The following is a 23148-nucleotide window of genomic DNA, read 5'->3' as shown; positions in this document are numbered from 1 at the left end:
TACTTGTCATAAGTCATTCTTACATTTGTTAGGTTTACAATGGGATTTATTAATCAATAAAATACGATCTTTCCATTGCCTCCCTCAAAAATCTTTTTTGAAAAATTTTAAACTGCTCATAATATTATCACTATAAATTATGACAGCTATAAAATACTTGGAAATAAAATTATCTCGATGATTGATAGCTCCACCCAGGGATTCATAGTATAGGGATCGCCAACTCGGCTGGAAATCCGACAATCGGAGTGTAAAAGTGTTGCCAGATATTTTTATATTTTTAGAAAAAATGTTATTTTGGCATTTTTAAAGATTAGTGGTCGCCCAAAGCTTGTCCGTTTAAAACTAACCTGACGTTTAAAGTTGCACAAGATTGAGTTAAAGTAGTTTGCAGTTGTGTTACTTTGCAATAAGAATGTGCTGAATTTATGTGCAAAACTTAAATAAAACTTGCAGGTTTAAAAAAAATTATACTAACCAGTTAAGAAAAAAAAAATTGAGAAACTTAAAAATACACCTCAGGAATAAAGAGCTTCATGTTTTAAGTGTTGAAGCCGGTAATTATTTTTCAAGTTATATGTTTTATGTACAAGAGAGGTTAAATTTGCCAAAAATATGATAGTTTGATTTGTGAAGAATAAAATTACTTTAGATTAGTTTTAAAATATTTATTTACGGGCAAGTTTTGGGCAACTACTACTTTACAAAATGCCAAAATAATATTTTTTTCTAAAAATATAAAATTTATCTGGCAACACTTTTACACTCCGATTGTCGGATTTCCAGCCGAGTTGGCGATCCCTATAGTATGAATCCCTGGCTCCACCCCCTAAATGAATATCTATTTTCAAATTTCACTAAATAAAATGCAGTTTTTGAAACTTTTGAAGTTTTATTTAAAAAGTGAACTTAGTAATGTAGCAGTTTTAACGTTCTGCAAATTTACACGTTTACATGATTCTATTCGAGGAAAGCTACACCCCCTGCCAATTCCCAATAATAAAAGCAACCTTTTTCAATTACTCAAGATTTTGCATTTTAAATTATTTTCCGATTTCAATTGGAGTGTACTGTCATCTACTTCATGCTTTAATTTCTACTTTGTTATCTACTTCATGCAGTAATATTGCGTGTCAATGCGTGACAAACTGTGAGGCGGGAATTTATTGGTCTGACATAAGAGTTGCTTGTTACATCATAGAAAAAATTACGAAAAGTCGTCCAGTAAAAGTTTTGCCGACCTTCCAGTTTTATTCAGCTTAAAGATGCCAACGAAAAAGCGTTCAAAATTGCAGCCCTCCATTGAGTCATTTTTTGTTGCGTCTAGTCAGGATTTCATCCAGCATGAAAGTGACCAAACATCTGAACGAAACGAAAGTGTGCCACTGCCAAAAGGCATTAGCACGATCAAGGAAGTTTTTAGGTTGCTATATTGTGCTATCCGCCACCCCGTGCAAAAATAAAAGTCGGCGCCTATGGGTTAGAGTTAGGGTAAGCGAAAACTGCGGAAAATTGTTTGCGGAAACTGCGATCAGCGAGGGCTAGAGCATAGATTACTCTATAGTTAGGGTAAAGGTTAGCGAAGACTGCAGAAAAATGTTTGCGAAAACTGCGGAAAAATGTTTGCGGAATTTATTTCCGGAATTTATTATGATTGCATCACGTGATGCAATCATAAGAGTGCTGACTTACGTAAACTTTCCTTCGCCAGGTACTTCAAAGGGCCGTCTTTAAATGTAGCAAACCTAGCAAACTTCGCAAACCTAGCAAACGTAGCTGTTATAGTCGTCATCTACGTTGAATATATGTAACTCGTGACCAGCGTCACTACATAATCACCGTTCAGCGTTTTCTGGTACAGACGTTGGAATTGATTACCACCGCACTGCGCGTGTAATCAATTGAGCGTTCTGTACCACGTTCCTTAGTTGATTGTTTTGCGTTTCTTTCTTACTATATATTGCGTTGATTTTATACACTGAATCAGTAAGTAACAAGAGGTAAATGGTTTTCTCACTTGGTTGGCTATCGCTACAATTATTATTGTTTATTTTATATTAAACGTCTGGAAATACAACAGACATTTAACTGGCGTCGCCGGCAGGATTCTTTACAGAATTTCTACAGGATTTTAGAAACATGGAGAAACTGATCGAAGTCCTGCAACAACAAATTGCCAACCAAGAACGCCAGACGAAGGAGCAAATTGCCAGGCAAGAAGAACGTCACCAAGAACAAGTACAACGTCACCAAGAACAAGTACAACGTCACCAAGAACAAGAACAACGTCATCAAGATCAAATTGCCAACCAAGAAAAGCGCCACCTTGAACAACTACGAGAAATACGAGCCCAAACTTCAAGACCACAACCAACAACAATACAACAACAGGTATCTTTACCTAAGTTCGTAACGTTTGATGCCACCACTGAACTGTGGGCAGACTATTGGAAGAGGTTTAACACCTTTGTAGCAGCACATTCAGTCGCACAAGACAAAATGCCGCAGGTTTTTCTCACCAATCAATCACCTACAATCTACAAAATGTTAACAAATTTGGCTGCGCAGGAAACAAACCCAAAAGAAGTCAACGATCTCACCATGACGGAAATTACAAATTACATGGCTCAACAATTCGACCCAAAACGCTTCATCGTGAGGGAGCGATTCCGTTTCTGGAGCGAAATGAAGCGCAAGCCCGGTGAAACAGCTCAAGAACTAGCCATCCGCATACGCCAGGCAGCTGCCACCTGTGACTTCTCGTCCATTTCAAATCCATTGGACGAAGCTTTACGTACTCGTTTTATTTGTTCAATAGGTAACGAGGCGGTGCTTAAGGCGTTATTCAAAATCAGAGCTGATGAACTTACTTTCAAACGTGCGGTGGAGGTTGCATCAGAAACCGAAGAGGCAGCCAAGGTGGCCAAAGAAACTGTTTACGGCACTCCACCAGCACCAGTTGCGAAAGTAAGGACCATCAGCAAACCTCCAAAAACTAGGCAACTTACAGGTACTTTCTTTTCTTCTAAAAATAAAGAATGCTATCGCTGTGGTAATTCCAACCACAACGCCAATGACTGTAGGTTTAAGAAAGCCACTTGCCATTTCTGCAATATTACGGGACACTTACAGAGTGTTTGTCGAAAGAAAGCTAGACAGTTCAAACCTTCTAAGGTAAATTGTATTAAGGAAATTAACATGCTTTCTAGTTCTTGCAGAAAACCTCGAAATTCAAAGTTGGAAGTACCGATCTCCATTAATTCGGTAACCACACACTTAGAACTGGACACTGCTACAAATGGAAATTTCCTTTCCAGCGACGTCTGGACTCGGGTAGGCGCACCTCAATTGCAAGCACCAGTGTCGCAGTTCCAATCTGCTACCAAGCATCTAGTACCAATCACGGGTTCTTTCACGGCCCAGGTAACTTGTCCTTCCACGGGAAGGTCAGATAATATTCCTTTTGTAGTCACGACAGTCAAAGGACTAAACTTGCTAGGTCGTGATGCAATCTCGTCTTTAGGGATTTCTATCGATAAATTCCTTCTGTCTAACTGTTCTACTTTACAGAGTATCCAGTCATACGACAAGCCTGATAAGAGTCTGGAGAAAGCATGCTCCCTCTTATGTGACGAGTTCAAAGATGTTTTTAAGCCTGAACTCGGGTGCTTACGAGATTATGAACTAGACATAGATTTTAAGTCTGATGCTAAACCTGTTTTTCTAAAACCTAGGCCTGTACCTTTCGCGCTAAAGGAGGACTTAGCACAAGCCTATGATTCGGGCATTGCACGTGGTGTATGGACACCAGTTCAGTTTTGCGATTGGGGCACACCGGTTGTTCCAGTCCGTAAGCCTTCAAACTCTTCAGGAGCGAAGGCCAAGTTACGCATTTGTGGCGATTATTCAGTCACGGTGAACCCTTCCCTGGAGACCCATCGTCACCCGTTACCCTTACCAGAAGACTTAATGCAAAAGTTGGGTGGTGGGTACGGTTTCAGCAAGATAGACTTGGCTGATGCCTACAATCAGATTCGACTTGGTCCTGACAGTCGAAAACGACTTGCATTAAGCACTCACCGTGGCGTACTTTTACAAAATGTTTTACCTTTTGGCATATCTTCTGCTCCAGGTTATTTTCAGAAGATCATGGACGACCTTACAGCCGACCTTCCAGGGGTTGCAGTCTACCTAGACGACATTCTTGTCAGTGGCACTACTGCTGAGGAGCATCTCCAGAATCTTAGACGGCTCCTCGATCGACTTCACTCAAAAGGCCTGAGGTGTAGGAAAGACAAGTGTAAGTTTGCACAACCTCAGGTAGAGTATCTCGGACACATTTTGTCCAGGCAGGGCATCTCCAAAGGTCCCAAGGTAAACGCCGTACTGGAGATGTCTGCCCCCACTGACGTATCTTCTCTTCGTTCGTTTTTAGGTTCCTTACAATTTTATTCGAAGTTTCTACCGTTGAACGCTTCTACTGTAGCAGAACCACTATACCATCTCACGAAAAAGGACATTCCTTGGAGATGGGGAAAACAAGAGGAAAACTCTTTTGCTCAGCTGAAGCATCATCTATCTACTGATGAGGTTCTTACACATTTCAATGCGTCACTTCCGGTAGGTATCGCATGTGATGCTTCTAGTGTGGGCATCGGTGCTACTTTGTTTCACCGTTACCCAGATGGCACAGAACGGCCTATAGCAAACGTTTCAAAGATATTAACAGCTTCGCAGAGAAACTATAGTCAAATTCAGAAAGAGGCTTTGTCGATAATTTTTGCGCTAAAGAAATTCTATCAATATCTTTTTGGTAGATCATTCATTTTGGTCACAGATCATAAACCATTGCTTAGTCTTTTTGGCCCGACTAAATCGACACCTTCTTTGGCAGCAAATCGTTTGGCTCGTTGGGCACTCTTTTTGTCGCAATTTACATACACTATTGAGTACAGGAAGACGAAGGATCATCAAAACGCTGATGCTTTGAGTCGCTTACCAGCAGGAGGGGATAAAGTCTTCGATGAAGAGGAAAGTGCGGATGACATTGATATCGTCTGCGCTATCGATGCTTTGGATTTACAGGTCCAGACCCCAAATGCTGCCTCACTGCGTAAAGAATCTTCTAAAGATCCTACCATTTCCACGGTAATGCGTTTCATTCATGAAGGATGGCCGGCCAAGTCTTCTCCACAAGACCCGGTCGAACCGTTTCGTAAGTACGCAGACTCTCTTTCTACTTGTTACGGATGTCTACTTTACGGTTCCAGAGTGGTCATCCCGTCCAAACTTCGTCCTTCCGTCCTTCAATTGCTTCATGAAGGACATTTCGGCATTGAGAGAATGAAGCAGTTGGCAAGAACGTCCGTCTACTGGCCAAACATTGACCGAGACATAGCGGAACTTTGTCACAAGTGCAGTACCTGTGGCGAATATCAACCGCAATCTGAAACCCAGGTCCAATCATGGACGGTTCCAGAAGCACCGTGGAGTCGCTTACACATAGATCATGCGGTAGAATTCATGGGTTACCATTGGTTACTCAGCATTGATGCTTTTTCTAAATACCCATGTATTCATGCTACTACTTCTTTATCTTCAACAGCTACTATCAACCTGCTAGAAGAAGATTTTGCTCATTTCGCCTATCCCCATACTATAGTTACCGATAATGCTACTACTTTTAAATCCACAGAATTTCAAACTTTCTGTAAGGAGAGGGGTATGGTACACATCACGGGTGCACCTTACCATCCGGAAACCAATGGAGCGGCGGAGCGCCTCGTACGTACGTTCAAGCAAGCACTTCGCAAATCTTCCCTACCCCCGAAGCAGGCCGTCTTGGAATTCCTACAGCAATATCGACGCACGCCCACTCCGAGTGGCTACTCTCCAAGCCAATTACTCAACAATCGTCAGATTCGAACCAAGATCGACACGCTTCTCCCTACACCGTCTCAAGTGGTACCCCGACAAAACCCTCACAACACCGACGCCTCCGAAGGTACCAAACGACATTTCAAACCGGGAGATCCCTGTTACGCGCTATCATTCACTCCACGACGGAGCCAGGATCCTCGTTGGGTTCCAGCCGAGGTGATCAAGCGACAGGGTAGCCGAATCTTCCTGGTACGTTTGCTGCCACATGGTCCGACGTGGAGGCGCCATATGGACCAACTGCAACCTCGCTATGCATCATCGGAGGACCAGGAGCCGGGAGATACTCCTGCACCAACAATCGACTCTTCCGCTGTCTCCACCTCAGCCCGAACGAATTCGGACGACACACCGACTGTACCGGAATTCGGGCCACACAACCCACGAAGGTCGAGCCGTCGCCGCAGACCTCCGGCTCGTTTCGGACTTTGAGTTTTATTGTTAATTCGGTGTCTTGTTCATTTTTTATGTTTGTGTATAAAAATTATCGGGGAGGTGTTATAGTCGTCATCTACGTTGAATATATGTAACTCGTGACCAGCGTCACTACATAATCACCGTTCAGCGTTTTCTGGTACAGACGTTGGAATTGATTACCACCGCACTGCGCGTGTAATCAATTGAGCGTTCTGTACCACGTTCCTTAGTTGATTGTTTTGCGTTTCTTTCTTACTATATATTGCGTTGATTTTATACACTGAATCAGTAAGTAACAAGAGGTAAATGGTTTTCACACTTGGTTGGCTATCGCTACAATTATTATTATTGTTTATTTTATATTAAACGTCTGGAAATACAAACCTCGCAAACGTCGCAAACCTAGCAAACGTAGCAAACCTCGCAAACCACAAGGTTGCCAGATGGTATTTTTTATTGTATTCTTTTAAATTTCTTGGCTTTTTATTTATCGGGTGCATGTTTTTTAAAACCCTTTTGAACAAGTTACTTGTTTAGTGTTGATGTTGCAGAAGTTCTATTCTCATCTATAAAAAGATATCAAAATCTCTGCTTTGTTGGGTATGGTTAGTTTTGATATAAATACATTTAAAGCAATGCCTTTGCGATCAACATTTCTGAGATAGCCTATTGCAAGTTAATATTAACGCAATATTTGGTAGTCAGACATTCGGGAATCAGTACTCCATCCCTTAGTTAGACCATGGTTGGGTGAGTTCACTAATTACTGGTTATCTAAAAACCGGGCTGCAGACGATAAATAAAACTTAACTTTTGCAGACGACCGTACTTCCAGCCCTGGGCTACGCAGTGTGACACAAAACGAATAAGTGCCTAATGACAAGTTTTTGTGTGTGTTTAGAAAGTAAAGGATATTTTGTGAACGAAACCGGTTTTTCCAAGGTTTGGTCATTTGAAGTGTGTTTAAAATACCTATATGCTTTGGCTCTTTTTTTGGCTACTTGCAAAAAAATGGTTTGTTTTTGGGATTGGTTTGAAACGTGTTTTGGTTGGGTAATTTTGTGGAATCTGGCAACTCTGCAAGGTTTGCTTCTTTAAATGTAGCAAACCTAGCAAACCTCGCAAACCTCACAAGGTTTGTACATTTGTACAATTACGGGAAAATATTTTTTGTGTTATGAGGTTTTCTCAGTCGCGAACTCCGAATTCCTCGCAAAGCTTGAGAAGGTTTCTGCATTTGAAAGACTACCGCAATAGGTTTTCATAGTCTCCCTAAAGATGATAGATTTAGACTAGCAGCAAGTAATGATAAGGTTGTCTGTAGTCTAGGCCTATCTATTTGGTGCAAACTATGAACAGTTGAAAACCTCATCGGCCATCAATTGTAGAAACCTTTCTCAAGATTTGCGAGGTTTGCTATATTTAAAGAAGCAAACTTTGTAAAGTTGCCAGATTCCACAAAATTACCCAGCTAAAAACACGTTTCAAACCAATTTTTTTTGCAAGTACCCACAGACCAATAGAGTACGTACCGTAGCCCAAAAAGGAGCCAAAGCATATAGGCATTTTAAACACACTTCAAATGACCAAAACTTTTGGAAAAACCGGTTTCGTTCACAAAATATTCCTTACATTCTAAACACACACAAAAACTTGTCATTAGGAACTTCTTGCTTTTGTGTCACACGGCGTAGCCCAAGAACTACGGTCACCTGCAAAAGTTAAGTTTTATTTATCGTCTGCAGCCCGGTTTTTAGAGAACCACTGATCAGTGAACTCACCCAACCATGGTCTAAAGGATTAAGTACTGATTCTCGAATGTCTGACTACCAAATATAAATTGCGTTAATATTACCTTTCAAGTTTCAACATCTCACAAATGTTGATCGCAAAGGCATTGCTTTAAACGTATTTATATCAAAACTAACCATAACCAACAAAGCAGAGATTTTGATATCTTTTTACTGATAAAAATAAGACATCAACACTAAACAAATAAGATAATCAAAAGGGTTTTAAAAAAATTGCACTCGATAAATAAAACGCCAAGAAATAAAAAAAATACATATAAAAAAAATACCATCTGGCAACCTTGTGATTTGCGAGGTTTGCTAGGTTTGCGAGGTTTGCTACGTTTGCTAGGTTTGCGAGGTTTGCTAGGTTTGCTACATTTAAAGACAGCCCTTCAAAGCAAGGTCTAAAAGCGACGCTTCACACGAGAAACTCCCAAGGCGTCAGCGCCGCCATTTTGAACACTGCGGGAGAATGCTTTAATCGGAGTTCCAACGCCTGGCATCAAACATTTCGCAACACATGTTTCGTGCTATTCGACACAACGGGTTTCTTTTATAGATGAAATAACCTAGGCTACGTTGAGTTGTCTTGTCAACGTCTATGCCAGTTTGTATTTCGCCGTTTGAGCTAATTAACAATATTGCTCTGGTAAAATGACTGTTGGATACTTGCTATGAAAGTTTTTCATATGTAGAAAACAGCCTAGTTTCCGACCAGACGTTCAGAAATACAGATGAAAAAAGCCACTATTTTTATGGAAAGGAACATTTTGAACACTGCGGGAAAATGCTTTGATCGAAGTTCTAACGCCTGGCATCAAATATTTTGCCACACATGTTTCATGCTATTCGACACAACGGGTTTCTAACTTTCTTTGAAGTAGGCTACTTTTACTTGTCAACGTCTATGCAAGTTTGTATTTATGTCTGACTTATGCACTTGTTGTTCCAAGAATGGAGAATTTTTTTGCAATGTGAATAAAGAATAGTAGACAGATAAACACGGTTGCAACTCGACTTCCTTCCACTAAAAGGGTTTCTGTGATTACGTAATGGGCGATTTTGCAATTGCATTTACAAAAGCACACAACCCAGCTAGCAAAATCCGTCGTTTTTACATTGATTCAACGTCTGCAGACGTTGAATCGAAAAAACAAGAAGCAAAAAATATACTAGAGTAGTCTATCACGACCGCACTGTTTGATTTGTTGTGATGTAATAATACCAAAAGTAGCGATACGCACGCTGTTACGTTAATTCACCTTAAATAACTCAGGGGGGGAAAGTAAGTTAATTTTGGGTTAACTTTAAAGTAAGTTAACAGCACAAATCGATTTAAATTTCCTGGAGGGTTATATTGCGTAGGCTACCCAGACAGCAAAAATCATCATTTTACATTGATTCAACGTCTACAGACGTGAAGTCAATGCAAAAATAACGAATTTTGATGCCTGCGTATCAATGCCCAAGAAGAAATTTACGTTTGTTTTACATTAATTTGACATCTAGCGACGTTGAATTATCATAAAATAACATTAATTGTTCAACCAGGTACCGGTAACAAATTAATAGCTCACTGCAAGATGATTGCCTCGATTTACGTTTACACTAACATAATTTCGGCACAATTGAGATACTGCGAGCAAACACAACACGAGTCTGTTTGATAAAGAACTAGCTGTCAGAATCGGAATTATCAGATGCTGTATCGGAGGATGAGCTTGTGGCGTCGTCACTAGAATACTTGAAGACGCAAAACTGCCCGTTCATGAACGCGCGATGCCATATGATCGAAAGCATTACTTTACTGCCAAAGAACCATTTATCGAATTTCGTACTACTTTTTTAACTTGACCCCGTAGCTTTACTAATTCCAATTTGTTTCCGTCATAAAATTCTTTACAAATTTTGCGAAATACCACACTAACTTTTCCTTCTGTTTGATAATCTATAGCAGGTAAATTCTACTTTTTAACTGTATCTTCTTTCACCATGATTTATATTCGCAACGACACCGGTAAACAATAAGCATTCGATGAAAAAATAACTTTTGCGTAACAGTAAGCCGGTATTTAAAAGGTTGCAAACTTTTTGCAGTTCACAAGAGCATTGTCAGCGCATAAAATAGCTTGCGTGATGCTCTGGGCTACCGCCGTGTGACACGCGATGAAGAAATTCGTTTGATTAAACATTAAAGCATACGGCAATTGCCGCCGTAATCCAAGGTTTGTTGATTTGGCAAGGGTCATGATTTTGCATACAAGCTAATTTCGAGGGCTGTATACATGTCCGGTAGGTACATAACTTAGCGCTTGATACTCCTTTGCAATCACTCAACCAGCGTGCGATTAAAAACTAAAGTAAGTGACTCTGATACCACCAACTTGTGCGGTAACTCGAGGCCAAATGCTTATAATCTGACTCTTGTGACGTCATATTACTATTCGACAAACAAACGCAGAATTTTTGGTCGTTCGACAAGAAAGAAAAAATCGCAGCCCTGAGCCTAACCTATCCGAGTTAGACTAACCTTCAACTATTTTTAAAGTAGGCCTAATGATAGCTTTATTGCATTAAAGGTTGCAATGTATAGAGTTAATTACAAAGTTAATTACTTTCGCGCAGCCACTTCGAATAATAATATTGCTTTTTTTTTTGCTTGCCAGCCTGCTCAATATAAAGATAGCGATGACTGATATGCATGATATTGATAGAACAGAAATGACTTCTGGTGGTGCTAATGCTTTAAATATTGAAGAGCTTGCGCCTTCATATTTTGTTCCTTCCAATTTTTTCACTGTAAAAGGAAAAGGTTCAAGCAAAGGAAACTAAACTGGATATATGCATGCAAGCGTTGCTTCAATAAAGACATAATCAGGACATCATCCACCAGCTCATCCATTCCATCACCCAGTGGCGGCTCGTGACCTTTGGTGATGGGGGTGCTGCAAATTTAGATGGCAAGTATGACATCATAATGTAACAGGAAAAGACAAGCGCCAAAGGCGCGAGCCTCCTAGGGGGGTCTGGGGGCATGCCCCCCCAGAAAATTTTGCACTTTTATATGCTCTAAAATGCCATTCCTGGTGTTTTCAGGACAAAAAAATGAAAATTTTGAGCAGTTGAAAATGTGGACTTTTAGAACTTTGAAATAAAAAAATTGCTTTTTCTTAAAGGTTGGTGCAAAATAGGAAATCTGAAGTAATAGATGAGAACATTTTGCTCATAACATGAATATCAGTAAATCATTTTATTTTTTGTCATTAACGCATCCGAGACCAAAAAGATACTACTAACTACAATAGTCGATAGCCTATAGGCCTACCAGCACGTTAATGAATGGGAAAAGGTGGCAAAATCTTGAAAGGTTTAAAACGTGCCTGAATAGAAAATCATGTAGTAGGCTATGTCTGGTTAGCACGGCCACAAAACCCAAAAAACAAACAGTAAACAATAAAACATAAACAAGCACAAATGTAGTAATGAATGACATCCTAATGAAAAGTGTTGTGGATTGAATTTGTCAGTTCCAATATTGATGTGGATGAGCACTCAGCAGTAATCATAATAATAATAAGATGGAGAAAGAAAACCGGACATAAAAGAAACCCATCCTCAGGCAAAAGCCTGTTTCGATATGGCCCAGGAGAGCAGATGTTGAGCTCTTTCTATGGTCAAACTGCACACCACACAGTAGCCTACGACGATTGAGGTTTGAGATCCAGTTTAAGTTATTGTTTCTTGTCCTGGTGGGTGATGGAATGGATGAGCTGGTAGATGATGATGTCCTGATGGTGTTGATGAAGCTCTCATCTCCTTTGGTGTCGTGTTAGTTATGGAGTGTTGCGTTTGCTGTTAATATCTACAAACATAAAAGTACAGCACAAGCAGTCAACATTATTGTTAGGTAGGCCTAATCTTTTGTAAAGTATTTCGGATTTCAACTGGAATCTTCATAAGAATGCAAAAACAGCCTTTCTACGTTGTCTTTCTATTGTGTATCCGACCGTTTTGTTTGCTTAAATGAACATTGCTTTAGTTTGTGGACAAAAAGTGACTTTGTATCACTCTTTCTAATTGAAGAAGGAAATTCGTTCCATGTTTTTGCACCTGTGAATTCTATTGAATGCTGAATTACAAGCGTTTTTGAGAAGTATGGAATGTTTAGAGTATCATTATCATGGTTTCTTGTACACATGCTGTGAACCTCTTTGACATATTTAAAACAGTTGGAGAAGCAATCTGGTAGTAAATTGTTGTGAAATTTAAACACGAAACACCATTTTCCAGTTTGAACACAATTGCCCAATTGATATCGGGATCTTGCTACAACTATCATTGTTGGGGCAAAAAATACGATGAATTCAAAGCAGCCTTTTTCTCCTAATTAACAAGTAACAAGGAAGTGTCCAACATGAGAGTGACAATCTAGCCTATACAATATACATTGGTTAAAATTATTTGCAGTATCATATATATAATATACATATAAGCACTGTTTTGTAAATAGTTACCAGTTTTAACCAATTAGATAGGCTATTAATAGGCCTAACCCAAAACATTAAAAGATTAACTAATCAGTACATACTTAACTTTAGGATGTCTTCTGAAGATTTGATTATGTGTGTCTGAATAAATAAATACAAAACTGTTGCCATTGATTGTCCAGACATTTCTTTTCCCAAATTGGTGTTTTGCATCATTGATGAGTTGAACTCTCCACTAAGTAGTGAGTTACTCAGTCAAGGCCATGGATGATCCAGCAAAGTTTTTTTTTTGCTGAAATACAAGATTTCTTGTGGGTTGTCTGACAAATTTTATTATGATGGGTTATTTCATCACTATGAATAACAAATAAACAAAAGACACAAAGTTCCTACAGTGGATGCTGCACATGCACTATAACTAGGGTGGATACAACTTAGGTAAACAGTGGGATAAACTACAAAACATAAGTTACTTATATACAAATAAACTGCTCCATATCAACTGGAACCAAGCTTATTTATAGACAAAATCCACTCTTCTTGTTTTCTTTTGAGAATGACTTTGTCGTTAATGTCTGGGAGATGAAAAAATTGTTCTCCATTGAAATGACGGCAAGAGCATTTAGTGATTAGAGCCTTTCTTGATTGATGGTACTCCTCAGAAAAGTTTTGATTCTTTTTAATGTTGAAAAGCAGCGTTCAAGCTCTGCTGTGGTCCGGAATGGCCCGTTTCGGTGAGTCCGATTCGGTGAGTCCGATTCGGTGAGTCCGATCACCCGCTGTGGTCATAGGAATGGTCAGGGGGAATTTTTACCAGTTTGGAAATTTCACTGAGAGCATCATTTAAATTACTTTTCTGAATAAATGTCAACAATTCAAATAACGCGGAATATTCATGCATGTCCGACCTGCTGCAGAATACTGCAAGTTCAGTTTCAAACTTTTTTTTTTCTATGATGATGATGGGATATGCTTCAATAGTTACTGCCACCTCATGTATGGGCAGTTTATTCTTAAAGCTATTGAAGCTTCTCTTGTTGAACAATTTCGCAGCTACTAATTGTTTGGTGAAGGAATATCTAGCCATTATGTCAACGCATATGCAGTCACACACCTCCTTCGCTTCAGCCATAAGTGTTTTTGAAGAATTCTCACAGTATTATACTTTTGAGTTTCTTATCACAGAAATTGCACTTTTGAAATTGCTTATATATTCATGTACTTTCAACACATCAATATCTCGAGATTGCATTTGGTTGATTGATGAAACAGCTGCAACCAACAGAGCAATTTTTTGTTGGTAAGTTAATGCAAAATACCTGTTGCTTCTGAAATGGTATGATCAGTGGTTGATGTAGACTGTATTTCATCAAGGCAGAATTTTAAGGGTTCCAAATGTTTGTGAACTTTATTAACTGTTCGTATATCAAAGTTCACATTGACAGCACCACGTTGCAGCCTCCCATGTCATAACCTATCCTTCTACCAGTCTACAACTTGCTGCACAAGTAGACTAGCACTTATAAACCATCAACACACAGCCTGAAAATAACAATGCGATGTGGAATTAATGTAAATATGGCAGACCCTGCTCAGCAAAATGCTGATAAAAAATCTAGCCAATTAAGAAGTTGCGTTGTTCTTACAGTTACACCCCTAGATTTTTCACCTTAACTTATTATCACAAATAAACAATGAACCTAGCTTAAATTTAATTAAGTAAGAACGATAATGATAACCTAGTCTAAGCTTTATCTTTTAGTGCAGAAAGCAAAGCACATTAGTCTAACAATGTAACAGCATCAGTCGCAGCCACCTAACATTGTGTTTGAAAACGATCAAGTATACTTGCAACAAAAGCTAGCCTGACAGGCAACTGCAAAATTTGCAGTTCGGAATTGTGCAGTTTTGAAGCAACCTCAGCCAAATATGACGTCACCATTCCTGTTTGTTCTTCTTTTATAAGATTGCAACTGCAGAGCTTGCAGTTTAGAGCTTCCAAAAATAAAAATTTAATAAAATATATAAATTTTTAAAATTCAGAAATTATGAAACTTCTAGTCGGTAGGATCTATAGAGAAAATAAAAAAAACGTAAAATTAATAAAAAAAATAAATTCTGAAATGTGCAGGGGGTGCTGCAGTTCTGCAGTTTCTATAGACGAGCCGCCACTGCCATCACCCACCAGGACAAGAAACAATAACTTAAACTGGATATCAAACCTCAATCGTCTTAGGCTACTGTGTGATGTGCAGTCTAACCATAGACAGAGCTCAACACCTGCTCTCCTGGGCCACATTGAAACGGGCTTTTGCCTGAGGCTGGGTTTCTTTTATGTCCGGTTTTCTTTCTCCATCCTATTATTATTATTATTATGACTGCTCATCCACATCAATATTGGGACTGGCAAATTCAATCCACAACACTTTTCATTAGGCTGTTATTCATTACTACATGTGTGCTTCTCTGTTTTTGTTTTATTTTGTGCTATTTGTTTTTTTGGGTTTTGTGGCCGTGCTAACTACTGATATATATAGCCTACTACATAATTTTTCATTCAGGCACGTTTTAAACCTTTCAAGGTTTTGCCACCTTTTCCCGTTCGTTAACGTGCTGGTAGGTTTATATCGATTTTTGTAGTTAGTATCTTTTTCGTCCCGGACGCGTTAATGACGAAAAATAAAATGATTGATTGATTGGTTGATGTTAAAGGCATACTAAAGGAAAATTTCAAACCGGAATTAAGCATTAAAATGAGTAAACTGAACATTCAAGAATACATTTCAAAAACAATTACCCAAAAAAATTTGTTTTCAATGGCGCTGGCAAGGCCCAAAGTCCAGTGTTTCATTTATTTTCATTTTTTTCAAAATGACCAAAACGTGCAAACACAGCTCAAGAATACGTCATAAAGTCCAGCAATAACAAAAGCCACGTTACCAATCTGATGTTTTGAGCAAACTGTCTGCTGTTTTGATGTTAAAATGTGCTGTTTTGATGTAAATACATACATAGCCTACAGTCAAATCGCCCGCAGTAACAATTATTGCGTGATCGGTTGATTGCTAGACTTTATGACGTAGACTTTATGACGTTCTTTACAGTCGCACGCTTCGTTGCTCAGGCCAATCTCGTTTTGAAAGCTCTGACAAAAGCACGCGCACAATGGTGGTCAGACCGCAATGGGGCAAAATTTTATTGAAAATCGTTTTATGGTAGCATGTTAAACACAAAGAACGTGGAAAATCGCCAAGTCAGGTTTTTCCTTTAATACCCCTTTAAAAGCAAGCATATTGGTGCACTATTGATGATGATGAATTACCGAAGGATTTGTACAAGCCCTTCATAATGTACAATACAACATTGCCTTCATCGGCACCTGTAAAAAGACTGCTTTCTTTGGGTAAGAGGGTGTTGAGCCCAACACGTACTCAACCCTCTGATTCCAACTTTGAGAAAATGGTAATGCTTGCTTCAGCAGTTGGGCACATTGCATGACTGCATTTAAAACTGTGTTTGTGACTCTTCTCAAAAGGATTATTATTGCATGGCTGCATTTAAAACTATGTTTTGTTACTCCTAGCCCTTTGAGTGGGAAGTATTTTTCACTTCTTTGAATTTTTTTCGATTTGTTATTGCCTTGAGCATTCAGAAAGAGTGGTGGAATAATTTTTTTTTTCAATATCGATTACTACATTCTTTATTCTTTACTTTTTTTTCTAGTATCGAAATTGGTTATATAATTCTTTACTTTTTTTTGGCACTATCAAATATCGGCATATTCTTTACTTTTTCACTATCGACTCCCATGCCTGCCTGGGTCTTAAATTGGTGAAATGCATGTTTTCGTTGTGAAAATCATTCTTGAATGAATTAACTTGAAGGGTAAAGAGTTATTGCCAAAAAATGAAGGCACAAAATGAAAAATTGGATATGCTCAGCTCCCAAAATCTACTAGTGGCAAAAAATTCAAAGTGCTCTATCTCGGCATCCAATCAAAATATTTCAATTTTTTTTTGCAATTTTTATCATTTTTTAGTATGTACAAAACATGTCAAAATAAGCAAAATCTGTGACTAGTGGTTACAAGGGGTGGAATTACCCATGTTTATTCAGCTTGAGGCGCCATTGTTGCATGTAGGAAGATAAAATGTCCTTTTCCTTAGTCAAGTTGTTTTGTATAAATTCTTATTTTACTTCACATCAACTGATATTTATTTTAAAGGATAGACATACGGTAATAGGTTAAGTTGTGGATACTTGAAAGTTGTTTGGACATTGGCCATCATGTCTTCATTAAGATTGATTACTCGTAATATTAGTGAGTATACAAGTTAATGCATTTAAACTTTATAATGTTCCAATGTATGTTTTGCCTATTATGATTTTTTTTTAAAGATAGCCTACACACTGGTAAAGTTTTGAAATTAAAAGAAAATGTTGTGTTCTTTGATTAACTTTTATAACTTTTTTATCATGAAGCAAGACAGGCAGTTAAATTTGAAGACAGATGAATCGATACGGTATATTTTATATAATTTTTGGTAACCATTTATAGAAATTTTTCAAATGAGGACTTCAAGAGGCAAAGCCGACTGGTACAAGCCAAAGTTTGCTGGTGGATTAGCTCAACCTCATGGTAAAATTTCTGCTTTATAAACTTAGGCTATTGTTGAACATTTTTAGTGTGTATACTGGTCGATGTTTATTTTATACTCAGTATTCAGCTATCTGCTTTGGAAAACTTATCAGTTACCCAATACCCATTGTAGTTTTTGTGTTTATTAATGCAAAGATGTTTTGAAATTCAAATATATTTTACATGCACTAACGAAACATTTCGATCTTGATTTGAAACATATATTTTAAACAAAAATGTTTTCTACAGTAGAGTTAGTTGACTAATGACATGCTAGCTTGCCATCTTTACACTGCATGCTAGCATTTTGATCATTTGATATATAATACATGTATTTTAGCTTACAACCTTTCTCAGATATGGCTGAAGACAGCACAAAAGCTTTCGTTACTTTTTTTGCTTATGCACTCATTTATTTTACTTTGCTATTTTTTGTCCTTGAAGGAAGCTGCTATCAATATACAGTTGATGATTTCATATTTTTAAAGCTGTAATCATAATCTGCTGTGTCTAAGAATCCTGCCATTATAAATGCATTGTGGTGGTAATGTAGGTGGTTGCATATTAATTTATGTATATTTTACACCCAATTTATATTGATCAGAGATTGGACGTTACTTGAGGCAGCTCATGTATACAGATGGAGAGAAAGTTGTTGCATTTACTCTTTGCTTTACACGTGAGTGTTTTGTTACTTCTGCCAAGTATTTTGATGATATGCTGCAGGTTTATAGTATAATTTCGAATCTGTAAATTTTATATTATGAATATGGGTGATGTAGCCATTTGCATACACCTTAGTTCACATTTTTCTTCTGGCCACTACAGCAATGACAATACATGTCAAACATGGCAGTGGCCTGAAAGAGCCTAGAGAGGTCAAGAAAACAAGATGAATGTGTATCATTTTCAATTATTCGTTTTCTTTAGCTCAATCAATCGACATTCAGCTCTGCAACTGAAGAAAGGATAGGGTTAAGCAAAGTTTGATATTGAGGTTGTTAGCAGCATTCTTCAACGGCTCTCAGTTCAGACACATACATATTTGCTTGAATAGTTTGTTAGCAAATACATAACAATGCGCTGTCAACTTCAACAATTAGATTTTGTCTGTTGCACAACCAGTCAACCATGTCCAATTGTCTATACATAATTGCTTGGATTACGGTAGGTCCAGGAGAGGCTTTCTAAGTCAAAGGATTACCTCACCCACAGTGAATCCATTCATACCTGAACAGATACATAGTACCGTAGCCTCCGTAGGCATGCATTTTAAAACCTAGTTACAGTGATATCTGCTTTATAAACAACCGTAACAGTAGTTTATTTTTAACCCTTCCCGTGAATGTAGGCTTGGAAAGTGAGATTATTGTACCGTACCGTACGGTACAGTATAATATGTTGCATGTTGTGTTCAAGAAACTTGTGAGCACCTATTGAGGCTTACCTGAACTATTGCACACAATCTTAGTTGAAATTTCTTGATATTTTTCTGATATTCTGAAAATATGACTATAAGATTACTTGTTGCTTGACTTTATTCGAAACTACCAGGAATCTCCTCCTGTCAAGGCTTTGTAATTCCGAGGATAAAGATTCAAAACCAATCACATGACGTGCTAATTTTGAAAATGTGGTTTCATTTTTTGGAAGGGGCTTAAAATGTAAATTGCAGCTTGTTATATAATCAACTGTTGTTCTTTGTGCGCAAAAATGCAAATTGCAAATGGTGCTACCCAACCAGGGATTCATGTACCCAACATATTAGATTTTTGGGAACATAACACAAGGTCTCTGGAGTAACCATGACATTCATTTTTTGCAGTTCCTTTTGTTATAACAGCACTTTACTTGAACGATGGTTGGTATAAAAGGAGATATGACATGTGTGAAAAAAATATAAAAACGTGCATGCATTACCCAAGTAAGTTCTTTTTTTTCAATTGGAGATTGTCTTGTTGACTATTGTGTTCAGTTTTCAAAGAGTCATTAAACATACAGTAAAATGTTTATAACATCCCAAACATGGTGACTTAAGACTATGAGGATCAACTCTTTCTGAGAAGCAGGTCACGGTGAAACCTGTTCTTACATAATACATATGCTGCTCGCAAATCAGTGAAAGTTGTCTTTTTGTATCTTTAACGACGTTGCAGTGATGTAAAAAGGCAACTTTTGCGGGTTGAATTGGTCCGATAAATTGTCGCGCTCCTCTTTATACCGATACAATACAAGTGATACGTTTCACTTAATCCAGCGAGCAAATCAGTGTTTGCTTGTGGGGTTGTAATCAGTGACGTACCCAGAAACTCTTTATGGGTGAGACCGTGAGGGTGTAAAAAAAATTTGCATGAGTTTGCGTTAAACCATGATAACTTAAGTCAGTGGTTTTCAACCTTTTTGGTGGAACGGAACCCAATGAAACATTCCAATAGCTCGAGGAACCCCTGTTCAATAATTTAATTGCCTTATGCAAAAAACATCGTTTGATTAATAAAATAAAATTAAAATACTCATGTTCAGATTATTTATGTAGGCTACGATAAAAATACAAACTAAAAAATTACATTTATTCTCATAAAATTTTTATTATTTCTCGGATTTGAATGTAAACTTGCGGAACCCCTAGACTTACTGGCGGAACTTTAGGGTTCCGCGGAACCCTGGTTGAAAGCTACTGACTTAAGTTTACTCTAGAACAGAAACGATAAAACTAAGCCTACGGTAAGTCAAAAGATGTAGGCCTTATCAACTGCACCGTTGCTATTGGTCATGGCTATAACATTGGCGAGTAAATCTAATCGATGTTACATTTTTGGTTAAAAAAATCGAAATTTTGATGATTTTGTATGTAATTGCAATGTAGTCAAGATTATGAATGTAGTGCACATGCGCTGCATACGACATGTGTTGTAGAGCTTACGTGTACAGCACGCGATGTTTTCTGTGGCTGGATTAAGATTTCATTTTTTTGACAAGTTTTACGGTATTATGTTTGAAACACCCTTTAGCGATAATAGCTCGCATGGCCTGTGGTGGCCAAGCGCTTTATGCACAAAACGCTTTATTTCATTTGTGTTATAAAAAAAAAAAAAGAGCAAAGACTTTTGTGGAAAATGAAATGTTTTGAAAACTTCTCAATTTTCGAATTCTTCTCTTCCGCCCCGTTAGCTCTGTGGCTACGGACTCAAGATCAAGCGGCACTGGTTCGACTTTCGGGGTGTGCGATATTACTGCTGGTTGCAATATTACCCAACCGCAGTGACGTTCGGTGGCTTAAACCGTTGGGAAAGCAACTTGGAAATATGCTGCAGCAAGGTAGTAGGCACGAAGGGCGTAACCGTCGGGCGAAGCCCGAAGGCAACACTTCCAGCGGGGGGTCTGGGGGGCCTCCCCCAGAAATTTTTGAAAAACACTTCCAATTTGGTGCGCTCTGAGAGCATTTCCAAAACAAATCAAAAATAAAAATCTGTCAAATTGTGCTTCGCCTATGTCGTGATCATACATCCATTTAATGTTTAGAAGTCATGAACAATCTTAATTTTAACGTTGCAGGACCAAAATCCTGTGTTAGACATGGAATAATAGTTGTCTAAATGTTTAATTCGTCATGAATGTTCATTCTCAGATATTCAGTTAAGCCTACACTACAAAAACTAACACTTAGGCCTAAACATTACAACCGCAAGCAATTTGTACAAAAAGCTGGATAAGTTTGCCTCCTGCGTATAGAAGCTTAACAAACTAAATATTGCATCCGCACCTGAACGTTCATTGGCGAAGTAACGTTATATCAACGCTGTAAAAAGGGCAAAGGCATGGCTATGAAAGCTAGTACAGTAGGCTAAAGTACATGGCGAGGAGACATCAAAAAACAGCAACAAGCTTGTTGGCATTATGATGCTGTGCGTGTACCGTGACGAGAGGCCATTCTGACGAGTTAGTCTAGTCGCTCCAGCGAATGTACGCATTGACGTCACTGGGAAAGCACAACTAACCTACCATAACCATAACACATCTGATTGGCTAAGCAGCTGGTGACGTTTTGCAAAACGATCGAGGATTGGATGAAACGAAGGCGTTTTTTGACATTTTTGAACCTGGGAAAGCAACTTTGATAGTTGCTTCCCTGGAGCTTCAGTAGTTGTTTCTGACAGAAGCGTTTGCGTCAGTTGGCATTTATAGGCAAGACATGCGGTTTGGTGGGGACTAAGACTACTCACAAGCGTTGCGAGTAATTCTAGTCACGAATACAGTAATTTTCAAGTTAAAATAGACGTGATAAAGATAATAAGAAGTTAAACCTAGAATTCAGTCATTATATTTTGCATAGTTTTTGCTAAGGTAAGCACTGCTTTCCTTGCTTTCCCTCACCGATCGTCACTGCCCAACCGTCATGCGAGCATTTTCTGAATGAAAGAACATTTTATCGTTGACGATTGGTAGACTATTGTATGCGCTTGAAAATTATTTGTTACGGTGAAAAGTAACTGGATTTTTAAAGAATTTAGTATAATAATACCTTAATAAAATATTATTATTAATAAAACGTGCAATGTTATTTTATTATTATAAATTATTAATAAAACGTTCAATGTTATTTTCAGCTGCTACACGAGACGAAGACTAAAGACAAATCCAGATGACTTATTGTTTGCTTATTATTTGTGTGTTTTTCTCTAGAATATTGAAAATAAACTGTTACCCTTTAGTGTTTTATGCTCGCTGTTTCGTTGTCTTTATTAGCCTTAGCAAGCAGCTGTTGGCCAAAAAGGAAGTAGGCTAATATCGTTTTTCTTATGTGAAAATATTCATCATCGGGCTTGGAAAGCTTTTTAAGAAGCTCCATCTTGGTAGTTTTGCATACCGTAAAGACTTTCCATCTTTGACGCAGACTTGGTCACCCAGGTTGACATGGCCTTCAAACGTTCTGTTGAAGTATTGTGGTTCGATTTATTTCATCCACGGTGTGTCGCTGAAGAGCTGCCCTTGAAATGCGTTGCTCAAGCGCACTTCGCTTGATCTTTTTCCGAGTCCGGCGCTTACCTCACAATCACATATAATGTTATTGCCACTTTCCGTAGCTTTTTTTTGTATGAGGGTGGCAGCTGATTTAGTTGACCCTGGCCTGTGGTCCTTCGCTGTCATCCTATTATCAGCACCACATTTATATATGTATGCACTGCAGGGTGAACACAAAGTCCCTGGACCAACTTATAAACGATTTACTGGGTATAAATTGATGTAGGCTACGTGCTGTTGTGCTGAACCAAAATAAAAAAGATTCTGAATCGATCCAGATTTGGGACATATTTCATTTCGATTTTGAAATGTGCACAAATCTGTAAGGGTTAAAATTTGCAGCCTTCTATAGAGGTATCACTGTCCAACTTTTGAGTTCTTTGTGTGGGCACAATCCAGCAAGTTTGTGTGAAGCTCGCAACTTGCAAGACATATGTGAAATTCCGCCAGGGCTTCTTGATTTTCGTGAATTTGGCAAACGTGTTTTGAAAGGTTATTTGTATTAAAATTAGGTTACAGTTACTAGCCTACTACAAACTTGTAAACTACAATAGGATTGAGATATTTATCGCAGCAAATTCGAGGTCATGACTCATGAAAGTACAGTTCATCATGCGAAGGCGTGTGTCATAGCCTACTGTATAATAATGAGCAATGGAGAAACGGTGAAATAATAGAAGCGTTGCATGAGTTTTCACTGGAAGCATATAAAAAATTGGGAGCCCAAATTGGATGTTTGCATCGGGCCCCAACTGACAAGGTTACGACCCTGGCTTACTCATTCTGGCCTGTTCGAAATAATAGTTTACCTCGCTTGAATACTAAACTCTTCGTTTTAGTTTTGTTTTCAAAG

At 38.4% G+C, this 23148-nt stretch overlaps 3 protein-coding genes across 3 annotated transcripts; all 3 read left to right on the top strand.

Moving 5' to 3' along the window:
• The first annotated feature begins 1826 nt into the window (after window positions 1-1826).
• On the top strand, window positions 1827-3490 carry LOC145781222 (uncharacterized). The gene is made up of 3 exons (XM_082593000.1): window positions 1827-2391; window positions 2569-3423; window positions 3470-3490. Exons 1-3 carry the CDS (start codon window positions 2140-2142, stop codon window positions 3488-3490), a joined length of 1128 nt encoding a protein of 375 aa, XP_082449126.1. The 5' UTR covers window positions 1827-2139.
• An 804-nt stretch (window positions 3491-4294) lies between these two features.
• LOC145781070 (uncharacterized) lies at window positions 4295-6650 on the top strand. The gene is made up of 2 exons (XM_082592808.1): window positions 4295-5215; window positions 5696-6650. Exons 1-2 carry the CDS (start codon window positions 4393-4395, stop codon window positions 6367-6369), a joined length of 1497 nt encoding a protein of 498 aa, XP_082448934.1. The 5' UTR covers window positions 4295-4392; the 3' UTR covers window positions 6370-6650.
• A 10206-nt stretch (window positions 6651-16856) lies between these two features.
• On the top strand, window positions 16857-21989 carry LOC145780509 (uncharacterized). Its single transcript, XM_082592127.1, has 5 exons — window positions 16857-16955; window positions 17193-17273; window positions 17878-17952; window positions 19099-19197; window positions 21881-21989. Exons 1-5 carry the CDS (start codon window positions 16922-16924, stop codon window positions 21901-21903), a joined length of 312 nt encoding a protein of 103 aa, XP_082448253.1. The 5' UTR covers window positions 16857-16921; the 3' UTR covers window positions 21904-21989.
• Window positions 21990-23148: the final 1159 nt, after the last annotated feature.

The sequence above is a fragment of the Aplidium turbinatum genome, chromosome 12 (assembly GCF_918807975.1).
Source record: "Aplidium turbinatum chromosome 12, kaAplTurb1.1, whole genome shotgun sequence".
Lineage (NCBI taxonomy): Eukaryota > Metazoa > Chordata > Ascidiacea > Aplousobranchia > Polyclinidae > Aplidium > Aplidium turbinatum.
This window is presented reverse-complemented; position numbering and strand designations above follow the sequence as displayed.

What these genes read in the sequence shown, in the direction of transcription:
- LOC145781222 (XM_082593000.1), top strand. Translation starts at nt 2,140, where the DNA reads ATGGAGAAACTGATCGAAGTCCTGCAACAACAAATTGCCAACCAAGAA. An exon ending in CAACAACAATACAACAACAG is followed by an intron (nt 2,392 to 2,568) that starts GTATCTTTACCT and finishes TTGGCTGCGCAG; the next exon opens with GAAACAAACCCAAAAGAAGT. An exon ending in CGGGTTCTTTCACGGCCCAG is followed by an intron (nt 3,424 to 3,469) that starts GTAACTTGTCCT and finishes TTCCTTTTGTAG; the next exon opens with TCACGACAGTCAAAGGACTA.
- LOC145781070 (XM_082592808.1), top strand. Translation starts at nt 4,393, where the DNA reads ATGTCTGCCCCCACTGACGTATCTTCTCTTCGTTCGTTTTTAGGTTCC. An exon ending in AGACCCGGTCGAACCGTTTC is followed by an intron (nt 5,216 to 5,695) that starts GTAAGTACGCAG and finishes TTAAATCCACAG; the next exon opens with AATTTCAAACTTTCTGTAAG.
- LOC145780509 (XM_082592127.1), top strand. Translation starts at nt 16,922, where the DNA reads ATGTCTTCATTAAGATTGATTACTCGTAATATTA. An exon ending in ATTGATTACTCGTAATATTA is followed by an intron (nt 16,956 to 17,192) that starts GTGAGTATACAA and finishes AACCATTTATAG; the next exon opens with AAATTTTTCAAATGAGGACT. An exon ending in AACGTGCATGCATTACCCAA is followed by an intron (nt 19,198 to 21,880) that starts GTAAGTTCTTTT and finishes TGTTATTTTCAG; the next exon opens with CTGCTACACGAGACGAAGAC.